The sequence below is a fragment of the Nipponia nippon genome, unplaced genomic scaffold (assembly GCF_047370975.1).
Source record: "Nipponia nippon isolate SJK-2023a ecotype South Korea unplaced genomic scaffold, ASM4737097v1 scaffold_1, whole genome shotgun sequence".
Taxonomy (NCBI): Eukaryota; Metazoa; Chordata; class Aves; order Pelecaniformes; family Threskiornithidae; genus Nipponia; species Nipponia nippon.
In genome coordinates this window covers 149,776,503-149,796,140 of record NW_028262290.1, presented here as the reverse complement: position 1 = coordinate 149,796,140, position 19,638 = coordinate 149,776,503, and the positions used below count along the sequence as shown (strand labels likewise).

The 19,638-nt window shown below is 37.0% G+C and overlaps 1 protein-coding gene across 4 annotated transcripts in view; it reads left to right on the top strand.

Annotated features, from left to right (window-relative positions):
• Positions 1–19,638, top strand: part of MPP7 (MAGUK p55 scaffold protein 7) — a 157,261-nt gene that overhangs the window by 96,221 nt on the left and 41,402 nt on the right. For all 4 annotated transcript variants that reach the window (XM_087777406.1, XM_087777432.1, XM_087777416.1 and 1 more), the window contains one exon: positions 13,023–13,154. In XM_087777406.1, the coding sequence (XP_087633532.1) occupies positions 13,023–13,154 (132 nt within the window). The remainder of the gene's footprint in view (positions 1–13,022; positions 13,155–19,638) is intronic.

Here is a 19,638-nt window from a genome sequence, read left to right as displayed (position 1 = left end):
TTTTTTAAGTTGCAATAAAATATATACCTTAAAGAAACAAAAGACGAAGATTAAATTCAAGGTCGGGCTGGGCCAGCCCACAGCCAGTGCTGCGTGGCTCTAGTCTGAATGGTGTTTGGACATAAGCAGGGACGTGCTTGGGCGACTTGAAATGCTGGCAGATCAGGCTTGGATCTGCCTGCTGTAGCTCTCTGTAAACATATTTTAGGTTTCTGAAAGTGAAATTTCCGTCTTCCACTGCTGTCTGTGTTTCCTGGGTATTGTAGCAGCAGTGCTCACCGACCGTTTCTGCGTTGCGGTGGGATGGGCTGTGGAAAGCCTGTGTGCTGGCAGCATCTCCCGGTCTTCCCCTCTCCTGCTCGGGTCTCACAAGGCAGACAAGACCTTGATGCACCTGTACGAAACTTGCTGAGCACAGACCCTGCCTGCTGGCCTTTCTTCTGATGGACGTTTAGACTTTTTTGTAATCCTTTCCATTTGTTCAACATAGGAGCTGGTGCTTTAAATTAATTGCATATTAATCTGTGTAGTGCTACGACTGTTTCCATTGTAAGTGTTAGGTACTGTGGTGTGTCTGTTATAACGTTACATGAACAGGGAACGGAGGGAGGACTGTGTTGCTGTATGGAAGGTTTTATTCTATATAATTCAGGCTAATGGGCTGCATTTGAAGGTGGTAATTCCTGGCCTGTGTGGAGTGGATACTGCACCTGCTCCTGGATTTTTCCTCAGTTCCTGGAGGGATTTTTATAATTCCTGAGGTGTTACCATGAATTAGATTTCTTTTTTTTAACCCTATTTCAAGCTTACATTGCTTATTTTATGAAGGTAGTGTTTAAAAGATTGTTTGTGTTTTCAAGATTTGGAGCTTACATTCCAATTTTGTTGAAGGATAGGGCATTTACATGGAAATTACATGATTTTATACATGTTTGAGTGAGACACAATGAGGAATTTCCATACTGTTTTCCATGTGTAAAAGAAAGGAACAAATGTCCCTTAGCTTCCTTGCCTAATGACAACATTAAAGTTAACGTGTGCTGTAAATACATAACATATGAAGCTTGATGTAACACTAAACATCGCTCTTACAGGAGGCTTTTTTTTTGTTTTCTTAATATTTTCTATAACATGAAAACTAGAATATATAATGAGCATATACACGAGGAAAGGGTGTTTCTGATTTAAGGGAAGACACTTCTGTGTGTGCTTTTGTAAAAAATATGAATAATAGGATAAAGACATAAATATTCCCAGCTTTAATGTTTTATAATTTGGAGAAGTTTAAGGAACTTATGTGTCAGCGAACGGAGTGTATGTGAAGAGGGGAGTTCTACAGACTTTTGAAAATAATGACAAAAATCTTAAAAATTATGACGCATCAGGTAGGCAGCAGTGCAATAGAGAGAGATGTCTTTATAGAGGAATTGGGTTTTTTTCTGAATCTGAAAGTATTGCTATTGTCTGAGAGCACTCCACTTTTTTTTTAAATTAGCTACAGCATCTAGAGACAAAATACTTTATTCTTCATTGTTATGCATCTGTATAAATTTGAATATATTATTGAAAGACTAGGATTCAAGATGCTAACACAAAGTATATCTAGAAGGGAACTTAATTCTGGATTTTAAATGGACTTGTCACAATCACGTTAGCAAAATGGTCTTATCTGTCAGTAGGGACACAAACGGGAATGGAGGTGGACACTAGAGTTACTCTGTCAGTCACGGGGCAGAACCCCACTGACGGACATTGCAAGAAAGGAGATGTAGTAGATATGACAGATGATCAAACTAAGAGTGAAAGACTTTAAAGCTTTCAAAATCTCTTCCACTTTTAATTAAAAAGCTTTCTTGAATAGTAGCTCTCAGTTCTTTTTCTAATAAGCTGGGAAACGCTGTGTTCTTCTGGGGACAGTTCCATAGCACAAGAGCATAATCATTAATTATTTTTTAAATTATTTGAAATCTGAAAAACTAAAACAATTAACTAAAGGAATTAACGTTTTAGGCACTTATTTTGTTGGTGTGGCTGTAAACAAGACTATAAAAAGAATGGACCATCTTTTAGTCCACTGAACAATTTTATCCTAATTATACTAACTTTGAGACAGGCTCAGGATATCTTATTCAGATCTCACTTGTTCTTAACTTTGTGTTTATAACAGGAGTTACATTCCTGATCATTACATATTGAAATGAACGATTTACCGTTTGAAGTTAATCCCTATTAGGGTAAATTTAGTGTGTTTTAAATTCGTATGAAGTATGTCCTTTGTGGTCGTCGGTGTAATGGGCAGAAAAATAATTATTTCAAAAGCTTACGCCACTGCGCTAAAACTATTTTGAAGGATGTTTATACCTCTTATGACCCAGAGGAAATTAAGCTTTTTTTAACCTGCTAAGAATGCCAGTCAGTGTTCTGCCTTTTTCAGTGGAGTTCATCTTCTGTTTATGTGCGCTGAAAGGTTTGCCAGCTGCTAGTCTGAAACATAAACCAGGTACCTAAACAAGGGCACAAGGCAGGACTGTGAATGACTTCGGTGCATCATGGTACGCAAGCATGTGAAGTATTTGGATCCCTTTGGGTGCTGTACCTGTGGCCATAGAGGGAACAAGCGGTGGACAACCCTGAAGTATTTTTCTTGGCTTCTTTTTCATTACTGTAAAATGAATAGAATTTTGGAAGTAATTTTACGATAACTTGCAGAGTGAAGGGAAAACTGCTCTCGTATGACTGGGAATGTTTTCAGATTAACTTATCCATGGACAACTTCAATGTGCTGTTCAGAGAAAATACAGATTCCTTAAGTTGTTTTCAGTTTTTTTTAAATTGCTTTCAAATGGCAAAGATGCATACACCAGAAAATTGTAAATAGGATTTACGCTTGCTGTTTTAATTGCAATTCCTTTGAGGTGTACTTGACTTTCAGTTTCACAAAGCATAAACGATTTGCATTTGTAAACATTTTTATCTAATAAGTACCTCCTTGGCTTTCCTGCAGAATAGAACCATGAGTTAAACAAAACTAAAACTGCAGGTAATGAAACCAGAGCACTTTGTCCTTCATATAAATGTTTCCTATATTTGTTTAGGTTTCTTTGAAAAAAGAAATAGTGCTTCTTTTAGCTTGAAGCATACCTTTTCCATTGTCCTATCCTGTTCTGGTTTTCTTGTATTTACCAGGAAGTTTGTAAATTCTAGCCTTTTTTGATAAACAACCACTGATACCGTCATCTGTGCCATCTACTAGATTTGCACAGTGGCCTAATAGACTGTTCTGATCAAAGTGCTCCTTGTTATGTTAAAAAACCAAACATTTTAAGCCTTTATCAGCAGAGCCTTATAAAGATGCCTTACAGTCACTGGCAAAAATTGACAATATAATTTACTGTGCAGGAAACAGCAGGCATTTTTCTACAAGAACTTTAACATGCAAAGCACTCAAAGAAAATATTGGGCTAGAATAATATAAAACAAAATCTGTTTTCGCTTTGAAAAGTTCATGAAGCATTTCTTGTAACATATAATTAAAAAAATCTTAATCTAAACTTTGTCTTTTTTCCAACATTTCCTTTGTAATTAGACTTGCTGAGGATTTTCCATCAGGGCTTTTTCATTGAAATATGCTGTTTCTGCAAAGTCAGCATTTTCCACTGGAAATTGTTGGGATTTGCCTACAACTGTTCAGGTTTTGCATCTGGAAAACCCAATACAAATTTCAGGTCAGTTAACATCTGAGCTACATTTGGGCTGTTACTGTATCTCAAGCTCTTGGAGGACCTTTTGTCCCTGTCCCTTTAGAGACCGATCTCCCCGAATGCACCCATGTTTTCTATTTTTGCTCATGTCCTGGGAGACTACTCTCCTTCTCTTTATGAAATATTCATGTTCACACACGGTAACACAGACTACAATATCTGTTCAAGAAGCATAATTTCCCATGATTTATAACTGCATACCCATCAGTGGTCTTTGAGGTTTGCTGGTAGGACCGGTTACAGGAGTTGTGCTCTTATATTAAGATATTTTGCTGTACAAACTAATTGAACTTCATTAATATCGTGAGCCGGAGTACATTGTACGTCATATGTCAACTGAAAAGTTACCTGCCTAATCCTCATTTGCAAAATCAGGTGCCATTAACTGGTAAATCTGCAAGAGCCTACTTGATTTTGGACGGTATGCTGTGAAGTGTCAGCAGTGAGAGAGAAATATTTATTTTTCACCTAAGTAATACATGCAAATTATCACAACAAGAAGCAAGGACCACAGCACTGATGGCTTGAAAACACTGATTGATGGATAACCCATAGATGTTGTGAGCATACCAGCCATGAAGCTGGGGGAGAGGGGACGGCGCTGGGGAGACTTTTGTCTTTGCTTTGGCAAGCGAATGAGATCCTTCTGCCCAGTGTTCCCTGCCGTTAAACTATTTGCCACTTTGGGAAGCCCTCCATCATGCATTTAGGCAACCTTGTTAGAGGAAAAATAGGTTTTATTCTTAACTCTTTTCAGCTTCAGACCTTGATTTCCTATTTCCATTTCCACTTCCACCCATAATTCAATGGAATTTTTTATGGAAACCTTTTTTTGGGTGGGGAGCACTGGGAGCATATGTTGCTGTCTTTATTTTTGGAATGTCCCTGTTACTGGAATGGAATAAGTAAAACAAAAATGTAATAGCAAAATAGTCCTTTTCAAAACAGCGAGAAAAGCCTTGATTTTTCATGTCTGACAGGCACAGAAAATCAGAAAGCAATTATGGCACACTCTTAATGTGGTAAGAGCTGACAGAGCATACATATAACAATATACAACATATCATATGCATAGATATAAAATTATATAAAGGAGATGAAAGAATACTGCATGAATATATTTAAGTAACAACCATCACGTTACCCTGGAAATGCTCTCAGGTCTGTCTCATGCGATAACGCAGCTGATCTCCAACGGACAGCTTGTCTGTCAGTCTTCTTAGACGTATGGATATGAGAATGCTCACTAGCAGCCAACACATAATGAACAAAGTGACAGATATAATAAACAAAAGTGAAGCCAGGCAGGTTGGCAGCAGAAAATAAAAGATTTGCAAAGTAGATCAAAGAAATTCTTCGATTATATATACAGACTTTCCCACATGAACGAACCAACCCTAACCCATGTAAGAATGTTGAATTGCGTACACGTAACTATAGCATTCACATACAGAGCATAAAAGTTGGCAAGATTACTAAAGCTGGTAATTCAGGAGGAGGAAAAAAACACTATGGATAAGATCACATCCCATTCAAGTAGCAATTCTATTCAGCTAGTGAAAATGGAGAAACTGCACAATATGAAGCAAATAATCCCTCTTTTAGTTGTCGTTTTTTTATGCTGCTTTTTCTTTCAGCGTTGCTTTTCCCTTGCATTTGCTGGACCATATTCTCTTTGAACTCTCCATTCACTTATTCAGCAGTCTCCTCTTTTCTAGTTCATTGATGAATCTTCAATACTGGTCCAGTATGGTCTCGTAATCATTTTTTTCCACTTTCTGCTTATTCCTGGGTTTCTAGTCAGTGGCAAGACTCTCCTCCCACGATTATGTACCTTGTAAATCTATAAGTATCTTTATCACAAATACCTTGGAAAATTGTAGGCTTTTTTCTTATACCTGCTATTTTGCTGGCCTTTTAAAAAGAATATTACTATTTAAGAGGCAGGATTTATTCTATTGTACCACATCTATTTTAATATTTTATAATTCTTTAGTTACAACTCTATTAAGTACGTATAGAAGATTTACTTATATATAATGGTGAAGATAATACTCACTGCAGCTTTTCAGTTCTCCAGCACGATACCTGAATTTAGTGCAATTGATATATAGAAATATTACTTTGTGTTCAATATGGGAAAAGTCCAAAGCAGGGAAAAGTAATTACCTTAAAAACTAAACTCGTTCAATATTTTTAGTTAGGTGTCCATGTAGTATGGGTACTCTGTGGCTGAATTTAAGACCACCTTATCATAAACAAATATATGTCATTATTTTCTGGAAGGATTAAGTATATCCAGATTCCTTTAACCTCACAGATCAGTAGATGTTTTTCTTTCCTTTTTAAGACTTTAGACATTTTGCTGTTGTCAAATAAAGGCTGGATCATTTCTAAAAGACACTTTTTTCAGAAAGGACAACTGCAACCTTAGCTTTTACTTTAGTTTATATTTTTACTTGATTTCTTTGGGCAGGGGGGGAGAAAAGATGCATGCTACCACTGTAGACACTTAATATTGTCAGGATGCTGCCACTTTTCAAAAAAGGAATTGATCAAGGATCGCCAAGATATTGGAAGAGAGCTCCTGTCTCGGCATTTTCCACTCTGAAAACGATCTATTTGTGCTTTTGGAAGTTACTTAAATAGGGCTTAAAGCTTCAAGAACACTTTAGCTACATGAATCACGTTGCAAATGTAGGAGAGACTTTGTTCAGATTCTTCACTATTGATTTAAAATCAGAGCTTATTCTGCCATTATCCACAACTGAGGAAGAACATAGGGCTGTCATCTGGAAGAATATTAACACCTTTACCAGATGACACAGACAGGCTGCATGTTTCTGTGAACACCGAGAATAGTTCGACTTTGGAAGCGTCTCCAGGGGCTGCGAACAATGAGCCGGAGGCAGCGGCAGTCTGAAGATGCAGAAAGTTCACTGTTCTGTTGGCTGTTGCCGTCTGGCTACCAGCTGCAGGTAAACCCATCAGTTCAGACTGGTGAATCTGAAATCAAGAAACTGCATTTTCAGGCAAGGAAATTACCCTTTTGTGAAAGGAAGTTCATATAGTCATGAATAAAGTCCACCATAGTAAAGAGGAAAAAGTAATATATACTGAATATTGATCCAACTGAGATGTTGCTATGCTAAGAACATTAATATATGGTAGGTATTAAGAACACAAAACCACACATGTACAGTATGTGTTTTCAATATTTTGAATCACTGCTGTGACCTGGCTGCATCAAAGTCAGATTGGAAGAGAAAGGGATTTAATTGCCAGCTGGACAAGCTTGAACTAGAGGGCAGCTCGGGTTTAAGTGCAGATGGGATAGTTGCAAGCATGGAATGTCTTTTCTCTTTTGTACATACCTAGCTGCTGTCTTCTCACACAATATATAATTTCTAGGGAATTTATAGAGAATATATAGGAAAACTATATTTGAAGGATGGCAAGAAGTAAATGAACCTTGATTTTTTTCCCATGAATTAGTGCACTCAGTGGTTTCCCGATTACAAACTGAAAATCATACTTAAAGGACCTTATTTCATTTTTCTTACCATCACTGTCAAAGGTTTTTTGCTTATGTTGAATGAATAGTATAAATAATTTTCAGTAGCAAAAGTAAAACTTGTTCATTTCTTTGGAAGTTCGCTGATTTCTTTAACATTATGTGCTCTACGTATTGAACTCAGGAATTTTGTTCAGAACAGAAAATCTCAGGTTTCTGTAGGAAAGTGATTAGATTATTGCACCTTCAGAAGGAATAATATTACTTTTCTGCCCGATAAGTGGTTACTGTAGCTTGTGTACTCACTCACTGGTTCTACTGCTAAAAAAAAAAAATCAGTTCACTGTTATCCCAGCCATCCTCTGGTCGCTTCAGCAGCACTACCGAGTTTCTCCTGCCTGTAGTTTTATTGCTTGCTTCTGCTTCTAGATGATGCTTCATGCTTTAGCCAAGCTGGAGAATTCAGCTAATGTGGTTGTTCGTATCTGTTAGTTGAGATGCCTGTTCTCACCTGCCCTCTTGTTATCTCGTTAACCCTTGTCTTGCATCAGGATTAGGGTTGCACATACTCCCTTAGCAGGTAGTGTTGGTCGTTAAGAGACTGCTATGCACTACCCTTTTCTGATGGCCGTTTTACCACCCATTTGCTGGAGAGTGGAATTAGTGGGATGGAATTCATCAGTACCTCAATGTAAAATCTAGCTTATGTACTCAAGACTGTGGATTTAAAGACTAATTCTCCTGTAGAAGAAGAAAGGTTGTTCTCTCTCCCCCTTCCTTATCTAAATTTTTATCTCCCTTTTCCCCTGTTAATATTGTGCTGCTTACCAGTTGTTCTAAAATGTACAGCTTGATTCTGAGTACCTTATATTTTTATTCCTTTCTTCTCCAAACTGTTCTCAAGTCAAATTGCTTTTCTGTGCCTAGAGCCTGTATGCCATCACCTTTATGCTACAGCTTTCTGCTGGTTTTATTCTGCTTTCTAAGTTCTTGCACATGTTTGGCTGTTACATCTCTTATGCTTCTCCTTCCATTTTGATGCTCTGGTGGTCTTTGCTTCAGTTGGTTCAGTCTCCTCCCAGATCTTTCAGCTCTTCTTCTTCGATGTCTGTTGCTGGATGACTTTACTCACTTGATTTTAATTTTATACAAGTTACTCATAAATCAGTCTTTCCAGTCGAATAATTTTCTCCACCAATATTTTTAGCTTGTCTTTTTGTATTTCTTCTGTAACCCTGTCGCAAAGGAGAATGCAATATGGCTAGAGCTCTCTGGAGGACGAGCTCTGCCAGGCGAGTTCAAGGGCAAGTTGCTGTGGTTGCTGATGAAGTTACTTTTCTCCTCCTATGTAGCTTCTCTGTGCCAGCCTCAGTGGAAGTTACTGTCACCATAGCAAAGCAAAGAGGTGGGAAAATGTCTCTGTCTCACCTGATAGAGTTCAGCTTGAACTGCCAGAGAAGGTGGCCGGTGCTAATGAGCCAAGCTGTGGACTGGGACAGCAAAGTCATGGGCCATTTTGTTCCATTTTGCTGACACTGCTGCCAGGGCGGTTGTCTGCTCCATAAGCAAGGTAACCAGCAGCTGGGTTGGCAGTGTCGCAGTCAGCTGCAGCTGTTGGCTTTCATAAAGGTTGGTCTGAGTCCCTACAAATTTTATGTCGATAATCTTGACTATTAATTATTTATTTTTCTAATCTTGTGGTTTTGTTTTTTTTTTTTCCTCAAGTGCCATATAGAAAAAGGCTGCTTTTGTTTCTTTGTCCATTCTGTCTTGCTTCTTTATTTAACTTCTGTTTTCTAAAATGTTTTTCTAGACTAGTAAATGCAAAATGTTTCTGAAAAGTAAAGCTTACATTGAGGTTGTTTTTTTTTTTTAAATAATGATAATTTAAAAACAAGGAGCTGTGTTCATGAGTCAGGGCCTGCTTGGAGTATTTTTACTCTTCGAAATAGACACAAAAAATAATATGAAATTTGTCATTGTTTTAGAGGAGCAAAAATATAGTCAGTGTAGTTAAATGATACACATTTTTCAAAATATAGAACTGTTTTCATTAATAACATTCTGAAGTTAAATAAACATTTAAAGTTTCAGAACAGTTTAGGAAAAAGAACCTTGAATGTTTCCAATGTCAGATTTTCTTTGTGTAAGTTGATAGTGTAAAATTTCAATTTATAAACTGTGAAATGATCAGCTTTAATATGAAAAATACAGCACTAGTTATTAGACATTTCAGAGGTCTGATGAAAGTATTCATTTCCAGCTAGATCATGTCTAAGAATTTAGCTGAACATCAATATTTATATTTAGGTAGTGCAGGAGTTTCAATCATACCTTCTTTCAAGTTCTAAATATGGACCGTGTTTACATTAGTGAATCATAAGCATAGAACTTAGAGCTGAAATAAAATATTTTTTTCCAGAGGTGCTTAAATATACATGACCCTAATCTTGGTTCATACGTGCATAGTTCCAGAGCATTGTGTATTTGAAAACAAAAACAAAACGTAAAAAAAAAATTAAAATGGTATCTGCACTTCTTGCAGTTTCTTATAATAGGCAAAAATTAGTATCACGGAGTATAAAACTGCAGTGAATAAATCAATCGCTTATGTACAAAAAGAGAACATTACTGCCTTTATATTGCCTTGTGCATTTACTGCACAATTAGTCTGTGCAAATGTTGTTCATGATAGGATCCAAATTTTATTTCTTGGCACTTGTAATTTGTTTGTTTTTAAAGAAGTCCCAACCTTTTCTGTGGAAGTCTAGTCTGATAGATAGTTTTTTAGACTAAGCATACATTGTATTAAATGCACAGTACAAAGAAGCTGCTGAAGAAATGTCCTTTTACTCTGTGAATATGGTCATTTTTTCGTGTGTTCAGGACACATGGAAGTCCTCTCGAGGACAGGCTCTGGTCACCTCTAGTTGAATACATTAAGTCAAATCAAAATAGCTTTATAAGTTTTGCTTTCAGATTAATTATTGCCCAATGTCTACAATGCTGACTATTTCAAGAGCAACTACAGTGGACACAGAGTAGTGTGTTAGAAGAAGCAATGATGGAAGACAAGAAGGAAAGAAATCTTAGTATATTCAGTGTACAGCGTAAACAAGTTTGTGATGACAGAAGCTCTTCTGGAAGCTTGACTGAGAAAAGACACATCATTTCTGGCATTCATACTCTTACCTAAAATATACATCTTTGCACCAAGATAATATAATACCAGAGTTTGGGTAAAAGATCTTATATTGAAAACTGTAGTACATTGTGGTTTAATATGGGTTTTGGGAGGAGGAGGAAAGGGGTTGATAAGTTCCAGTTGTTGTGAATGAAGAAAAGCATCATAAATACCAGACTTTGATTTGCATTGGTTTATAATACTTGGGCTGCATCGTTGTTTTGCGCGCAGTGTCCAGGAGCCCAAACTGGCAGTCAGAGCAGGGACATATCTTATTAACACTGGTGGCATAATTCAGTGTAGTACTGGACAGTGTTTTGCAAGTTTCATTGTCAAGGGTAGGTTCTTCTGAACATGTTTTAAGTTGCTACCTTTTACTCTGAAAGTGGTGCTTTAGATTATTTTCATCTGTTTTCTCTATCTGCCTGATTGTTTTTAAACTGCAATATAGAACCTCATTAAATTGAACCAGTCCATGAATGTGCCCTAGCTTTATGTGGAAAAACGTAATTGCAGAAGACTTGTTTTAGAAGTCTTAACTGTAAGTAGCCTGAAGTAAAAGCAAACACTACTTTTGTTTTAGTATATCTTTGATATTTCACATACATCTGTAAAGGACTGCATGTGATTGCGTGCCTTTTACATATGTAATGCTTCATAATACACATTTCCAGGAGGACCCATAATCGCTAGCCTGAGGTTTTTACCTCAGATCTAAAGTAAAACTAATCTTTGGTGGGAGGGAGCTGGTAATTTCTGATGGTAAATAGTACAAATTCATAACTATGTCTTGGGAAGAAAACCAGAAATAATTACTTAGAGTGTGTTGAAATGTTTTTATCAATTTGTACAATATGCATAGAAATTAGTAAAACAATAGCAAATCTCATGAAGCAGGTGGGATTTTCCTCTGTGTTTAATTTGTTGAAGACCTAACTTCAAATTTAAACTTCAGAATTTCAAGATTACCATACACTCTTTACCTTCTGCTTTTGACATGATAGCTTGTAGCATTGCCTGGAAATGGTTTTCTGTTGTTACAGTCTCCTCCATTCAGGCAAAAAATCCTGGAATGGCGTAATGGAAGTGTCATGCTTTTTTAAAACATTTGCATTATCCTTGAGAACATACAGTTTCTGGTCATTTGTATACTCAGTCTAATATTATCTGCCTCTTACTAAGTAGCAAGTAACCTGGCATCAGAGAAATGTAGCCATTTTCTGTTCTTTGTTAAGGAGTTTCTTCTTAATCATTATTGTAATTGTTATAATAGATTCATTATTACAGTCATTGATATGATACCTTCTGATATCATCCACATCAACAACGTTGATGTGTTCTGCTTTATCCTAAACATCTCAACGTTTTCCAAAATGCATTCTTTTTATTGTCAGGAAGGTTACCAATTTGCAAATTACTTCTGCTATTCAGACTAGAACTTTTGTAATATTGACTCGTTGGGAAAAAGTATCAGGTCAAAATGTAAAATATTCAAGTATTTAGGAGCAACTACTTGAAAACAGAAGCAACTGAAAGCAGTAGATAGATTTATATGTATGGCTGTTGCTCTTATTCCTGCTATAAATGCATAACTGTCGCTACAAAACTAAAAGCATTACTTAGCCATTTTTCACCAGTTTAAAAGGTATTACAAATAATAAAGACTTCTCAGGAAAGAACTTCAAGAGTTCTGTACTAGAAAAAGCTGTGAATTTTAGATTCTAGCTGAGATTTTTAGAGCCTTAGGTGAATGAGCTTTCTAACTTCCTTTGGCTTTCAAGATTTTTTAATTTCTGCAAGTTCATAAATTATTTTATTTTTAAGATTGAACCTTTTGTCAGGCTTTGTTAGGCTTTTCTTCGAAAAATCTATTGTCCAAGCTGTGCATGAACTGCAGAAGCAACAAAGAAAGGAGGCAAGATGTGCGACAGGTGGTTGATAAGCACCTGCCTGAACCAAATCATTTCAGTAATATGTTCCTCAATCTCAATCATGAATTCTGCAATAAATTAAAAATTCCTAAGATAATTTGGAGCTCATACGAAAGGGAGCTAGTATGAAAGGCATCCAGTAACCAGGTAAGCTTCCAGAGCCCCTCTGAAGGGAATGGTTGGGCAACAGCTTAATGTCATGCGTCTTATGCTTGAACAGATATACTGGAAGATGCTTATTTTGCTTATTTGTTTCATAGGACTGCTTACTGTATCAAAGAAACCTTTTATCTAGGACAAGTCGAATGATGTTCTTACTTCAGGAGACTTGGGTTCTCTCCTGATCATAATTCTTGTCATTTCAAGCTAATGGGCAAGGCACTTGATATTTTCATGTGTATGAAGACGCTATTCTGTATCCACAATTTACTAGATGCATACATTGTGTATATGAAAACATATAATTTATGGAGTTCTTTGATCAGTTTGACAGGTGTTAAAATTTTATACAAGAATTATATTCAACCTACCTGCATCACATTAGTAGAGTTAGGCTATAAATAATATCCTCTGCTTTGTCTTTCATAAACTTTTTAGATGCCAAATAATATACTGACTATTAATGTTTCCAGGCTTTGCTCTCTGTGCACGATACTGTTGCTCAGAAGAACTACGATCCTGTCTTGCCCCCCATGCCTGATGATATTGATGAGGAAGAAGATTCAGTTAAAATAATCAGGCTCGTCAAAAACAGGGAACCACTGGTAAGTAACCGTGTCCTTTTGGGGGGTTTTATGTTTGTGTGCAGGGTGGGGAGTGCTCAGATTATGAATATGAATGGGTAACATTAACTTGAAATGTGGATAGACAGACATTACGCATCGTTATTCATAACATTCAATAATACACTTGTGACTTCCATTCGCAGTCATTATTAGTAAAGCACGTGAAATGAATAAGAATTTGTTCATTCATGGTGTTTGAGCATTATATATGTGGGCCAGTCTGAGCATTTAGATCAATAACATATTCATCTTTTATCTTGAATTCAAATCATGAACGTGTTTTAAAATGAGAGAGGGAGAATGAATCCCCAAAGAAATCTTGACCTTAGTTGTGAACTGTGCCTGTTAGCATTCGTGTAAAAAATTGTGACCTTTCGATACACTGAAAAGAAAGCATAAAAACATATTTTAAAATACTTGAATTGAAATCTGGGCAAATTTAAGATGTCTGTTGTTGTACTTTGGATTATGAATACTAGAAAGTTAATATCTTCATGGGGATATCTGGAAAAATGAAAGGACTAAACCTAGGTTGTATTACAAGAATATTAAAATGCTTTACTGATTTGGTTATTTTTATTTGCTGTAGAGTGGGAGTCATCTTGTATAAAATTTATCTGTATTCTTTTTCTCCTGCAAACCAATAAGAGCTTTGTTTTATGTTGTACTGGATATTTGTTTTAATGGATAGCAATCCTGAAGAAATATCTGCAAAGTTACTTTGAGAAAGCCGTGATTCTGTACTTGAGATGACAGGGGGAGAGCAATGCCTCTGTTAGACATACAGGGGTAGCTTGTCATTAGATATCTTACTATCAGTCTTGATGGATTTCTGGCATCAATAAACAAGAAATAAGTTTTGGTATTGACTGCCTGTAGGTGCCCGTACGCATAATTAAAACTTTGACCATATGGAAAGTTTTTACTTTGTTTTAACATATTAAATATTTTTTCCCCAAATATTTAAATAACAGCTTTAAGCTTTCCTTTTTTTTAATCAAAGGAATTCTTTGAGGAAGAAAACAAATTGGCTTTAGGATTTAGTATCAGAAAGAGTAGTAGTAATTCTGAAAGGTCTGAAGAAATTTGAATGTATAGTATAAGATGAGTTCTAATTGAGCAGCTTATTTTTAGTGTTAATGAAAACACCCTTATTGTTGTTTTGTCTTTAATTTATGTCAGAAAAATCTCAAAATTTAATTTACATAGTTTTATGTTTCAAACATGATTTGCTACTAAGATTTGTGAGTTAAATACTCTAAGTTAATAGTATTTCAAAGTGAACTGGGTAAATAGCAACTTTGAAAACAAAACTGAGAGATTTTCTAAAAACTTATGAGATATATGCACTGTATTTTGGCTTTTGAGATTTTAAGCCCTCTTAAAGGGACAAATAGAGTTGCCTAAGCCAAAGGTTATCCTTGGGCTGTTCCTCAGATTCCACTCTTGCCCATCCACTCCAGTGGGATACTAAACTCTTCCAGGTCCCTCTGTGTGTGCTGTGGTTTAACCTCAGTAGGCAGCTCAGCCCCTCCCAGCAGCTTGCTCACTTTCCCCAGTGCCATGTGGGAGAGGATCAGAAGGATAAAAGTCCGAAAACTTGTGCGTTGAAATAAAGACAGTTTAATAGGTAATGTAAAAGCTGCAGGCAAGCAAAGCAAAATGAGGAATTCATTCACCACTTCCCATTGGCGGGCGGGTGTTTAGCCATCCCCAGGAAAGCAGGGCTCCATCATGCTTCATCATGGTGACTTGGGAAGACAACATGCCATAACTCCAAACATCCCCCCTCTTCTCCTTCTTCCCCAGCTTTCATTGCTGAGCATGACCTCATATGGTATGGAATATCCCTTAGGTCAGTTGGGGTCAGCTGTCCCAGCCTTGTCCCCTCCCAACTTCTTGTGCACCCCCAGCCCACTTGCTGGCAGGGCAGTGTGAGAAGCAGAAAAGACCTTGACACTGTGTAAGCACCGCTCAGCAATAGCGGAAACATCCCTGTCTTATCAACACTGTTTTCTGCACAAATCCAAAACTTAGCACCATACAAGCTACTATGAGGAACATTAACTGTCCCAGCAAAAACTAGTACAATCTCTTAAAAGGTGCATCCAACTTCGTACAACTGTTGTGCTAAGGAGGTAACAAATAAGGGTTTTTTATTAAACCTTTCTTTTACCAGACGGAACACAGCCATGGAAAATATTTAAAAAAAAGTGAGAGAACTCAGTCTTCAGTTTGTCAAGACTGTTTAGTGTAATTACCAAGGCAAAAATTGCCTTATAATGGAATCTGTGGTAGACCTATTACCAGGAAGAGGCAAAGGGTGGGAGCTAATTGCAGCCTGCAACTACTTGAGAGTGGGGAGCTCACAAGGACAATAGAGTCAAACTCTTCACAGCAGTGAAAGGTGCTAAAACACAGGGCAATGTCCACAAGTTGCAGCCCTGGGAGGCTTAGACTGAATGTTAAGTGTTTCATTCAGTGGGAAGTACAGCACTGGAGCAGACTGGCCAGAGATGTAGAGTCTCCAGCCTGTTCCATAAGGCAGTGGCTGACCTGATCTGGCATTGACAGTAGTCCTGCTCTGAGCAGGAGACTGGCATAAATGACTTCCAAAAGCTGCCCTTCAACCAACATTTCAAAGATTGTAAGTTATCTGTAGGGGAAAGCACTGTTTGTTGTCTCTCCAAATCCCCAGCCTTTCTTGAGTTGCAGAAGAGCTTACGGCGAGTTCTGTTTTGCAAGTTACTTGCTCTCCAGGAAGACTTTGAAGAATAGTGTATAGTGTCCTCTTCTTCCATAACCCACCTTTGATCCATTTTAACATTATTAATGATAATGTCAAACATTCTTTGTGGCAGATTGATAGTCAATTATTCTTATGACACCACCGCCACCATACATAACAAACCTATTGTTTGTGTCTTTGCCTTCCCCAGATTAATTTTTTTTTTCTTAGGTAGGGGTGAGAAGAAACATGAATAGTAATTCAGATAAAGTCTTACCAGAATATGGCACAGCAGAACAAAGACAGACAGGTTTATGCTAGGTGTATTAGGTCTACTGCATGTATGCTTCCTGAAGTTGTTTTACTAAAGAAAGGGTATGCAATGATCTATGTTTACTAAACAATGTAAAATTTCATTTTCTGTTTATTTCCATGTCTTTTTAATGGCTTTTCCTTCAGAGCTTCTTCTAAAGTCTTAGACATTCTTCACTGAGTACAGATCAAAGAGTCTCTACTTATCCAGTTTATCTATTCACTATTCACCAGGCATAAAGTCGGACTTCCACTTGCATAGTTATATCAGGATTCTAGCTACTGAACCTGAGATTGGAGGTACTATACAATATTTTTTCTGGGATGGAGATTGTCTTGTTTCTTCACTTGAAGATACTGAGCTCTGTGAACTTTTCTTTCACCTCAGATGCATCCTCATTATCTATTTGTACTCAAACAGTAGAGACTGTTTTTCTACAAAATAGTAAGCTTTACATCAGCTGCACACCCTGGAAGTTCTTGAATTGGATAACTCCTTTGGATGACTTTCAACTGTATTCTCTGGGAAGAAGATTAGGCACATTCTTAACTTCTTTGGAATGTACGGTTGGACTCGATGATCTTACAGTTGGACTCAGTGATCTTAAAGGTCTTTTCCAATGTAAATGGTGTTATAATTCCTTGATTCTATTCTATATCTAGTGACCATTTTTATATAAAACTGCACCACATTTCCTCTTGTACTTGTTTGTGCTTTTCTCTGAGTTAAGCACCTCACCAGTGTTCTGAGCCGGTGTTAATCACATATTAATGAAGCCTGAGTTCCCAGGAGTAATCATCTCAAAAGAGAGGGAAGCACATGGTTTGTGGGAGGGCCTTCTGTTTGCCAGATTTCATCAGTTCAGAAGTCAGTGCTGAACTTTCCTCCAGTTTTTTGGAAGAAATGATTTAAACATTTTGTTAATCCTTCCACAGGTTTGTTGGTTTGGTTTTGGTTTTTTTTTTTTTTTCCTAAATGCTCTATTAGCAAATGCCATTTTAGCAGTGTCTTGCTCAAGCGAGGTGAAATTGTGTTAGGAGGTTTTATCTGAAAAAAGTAATTTAGAACATCTCTGAACCTTACGTAAAGAGAAGTAGAAACATCTCTTTTCAGAGATAGTCCAAAATTCACCTGGCTTTAATTAGGCTTTTTATCAGATAGCTTGGAGGGTTTTTACTTATGTCTACTTCTCCAGGGCTTTTTCAGCCACTGCCATGTTCCTGGTTAGCATTCCTGATATCCAAGGTGTAAAACCACACTACCAGGAATTTAGTTCCTGACCTCTCACTACTTCCAGCTCCCAAATGATATTCCAGGTTTGTTACAGCTGTCATGCAGTTATTCTGAATAGGATGTTTCTTCACATTAAGATGGTTGCTTCTTCATTACACAGATTCATTTCACAAAAATTTAGCCATTTGAAAACTAATCTCTATGCTGTGTCTATAGTCAAGAGAAAAGTAGGCAGCTCCAAAGAATGAACCATGCCATCTATTCAAGATGCCTGCTTTAATGAAAGGATGATTCATTCTCCAGAGCTGCCTGTTTCTTTCGATTAACTATAGCAGGAACCTAGACACCTAGCTTGAACGAGATACCTGATTTCCATAGCTGAACTTGGGTGAAATGAATTGTGGTGATTTAAGAGTCATTTACGTGTTCTGCCCATGCCAATTCTACAGCTCTTGCTTCCCTTTTACTCTGAGTCCCCGTAGCTTGGTTCTTATTAGTGAATGAACCCAACTATTTTATAGGTGGGATTAATTTGGGTGTAGGGACAGCTTTATTGTGCATAGTCTACATGTATATGGGCATCAACTTTTAAATAACTCTTCACTATAGGGTAGGTAACTGATATTTGTATTTGCATTTTCAATAGAGAATGAATTAAAATAAGGCTTATTGAAGTACTTATTTGCATTCAACATCTGCATGTGCTTTTGTTTAACAGAAAGGTATGCAAAATTATTACTGATATTTCAAACTCTATTATTAGTAATTTATGGTACAGGCTAGTCTGTCTTTCTTTAAAAATAAAGGCTTATAATGTTTATATTCTGGAACCAGCACACAAATAGATGAACTAATAAAGCTTATATATGTGAAATCCTGAATGATGCTCACCAATCAGTGTTACTACATTAAAACTAGAAAAAAAAAACAAAACAAAAAAACAAACAACCAAAAAAACAGTGAAAGAGCCTTGCTGAAGGAGCTTGTATTATTTTTAGTGCTTTTGCATGGTATACCTTTAAACATTTTCTCAGTCTGATCACCATATGGCTCCCAAACTCCTTATTTTTCCCTTTAAAAGTATTTTAAACTGAGCTATGCTATTACATCTGTATATGTCTCATTTAGGGTAACTTACACTTTTGGCTAGCAACACTGAAAATATTTTCCAGCTCTCAAGGTCCAGTCTAACCTTCTTCCATTTTTAAAGCTCTAAATGAGGAGCTGCACTGCACATGTAACTGAAAGTACTGGAGCTGAACATCTCATAAGGAGAAATTCTTGCCAGATTATATATACCTCATAGTTTAAGCAGGGCTGGCAGCAGTACAAGAGAAGCTGCTTTTTCAGAAAATCAACTCTTTGGGTTTTCAAAAAGATATCAACTTGTGTTCGATGATTTCTTTTTAAGTATTCTAAATTGGGAGGGAAGGGGAATTTAAGGACCCCCCTTTTTTCTTTGTGTACTACAGGTACAGCAAAAACACATAAACTCAAATAGTACTTTTCATGGGTCTGCCCATTCACTTTGAGTTTGCCATAAAGGAGTTACTGACAGTGAACTAACTTGGGTTAAATAATTTCCCTGTAAATTTGAACTTGATTTTCTGCTGATAATTCCAGGTAGATCCAAATTACCTGTTATCTTTACGGGGGCATCTTTCAAATCAGCTAATCTGCGCTAGGAATTAATTTTGTGCCAGCACATTGGTAATCGCATAAACCATGAAGTGACCATTGCACTTGGACAAGAGCCTTGTCGTTACTTCCAGATGCTGGCTAGGTCAATACTCTGGTCTTCAATCCCACACAAGTTTTTTCTAGGGTCTGTTTAAAAACAAGGTGAAGTGAAGTACCTGTTTGCAGACATTAGTCTTAGGGCCTGGGGTAGCAGGGTGATCGCAATGGAAGGCTGTCAGTCATTGCATTGCTTGCCTTTTGCATTCAGTGGCATTTAGTAGTGTTGACTTCTAGGGAAAAGGCATGAAGCCTTTCCGTTCAAGGCTTCTTCCCTGATGAATTCGGAGAGCCTCTGTTTTACGTGGACAATATAGTGGAAATGTCCTGTATTTATATTTGGCTCTAACATCCTCATGCTGCTTTTTTTTCTTTTTTCTGAATATATCCGTCAAAAAGATGCTTTGTACTTTTAAACAGAGGTAACCTTCCAGGTATTAATAATAAACTTC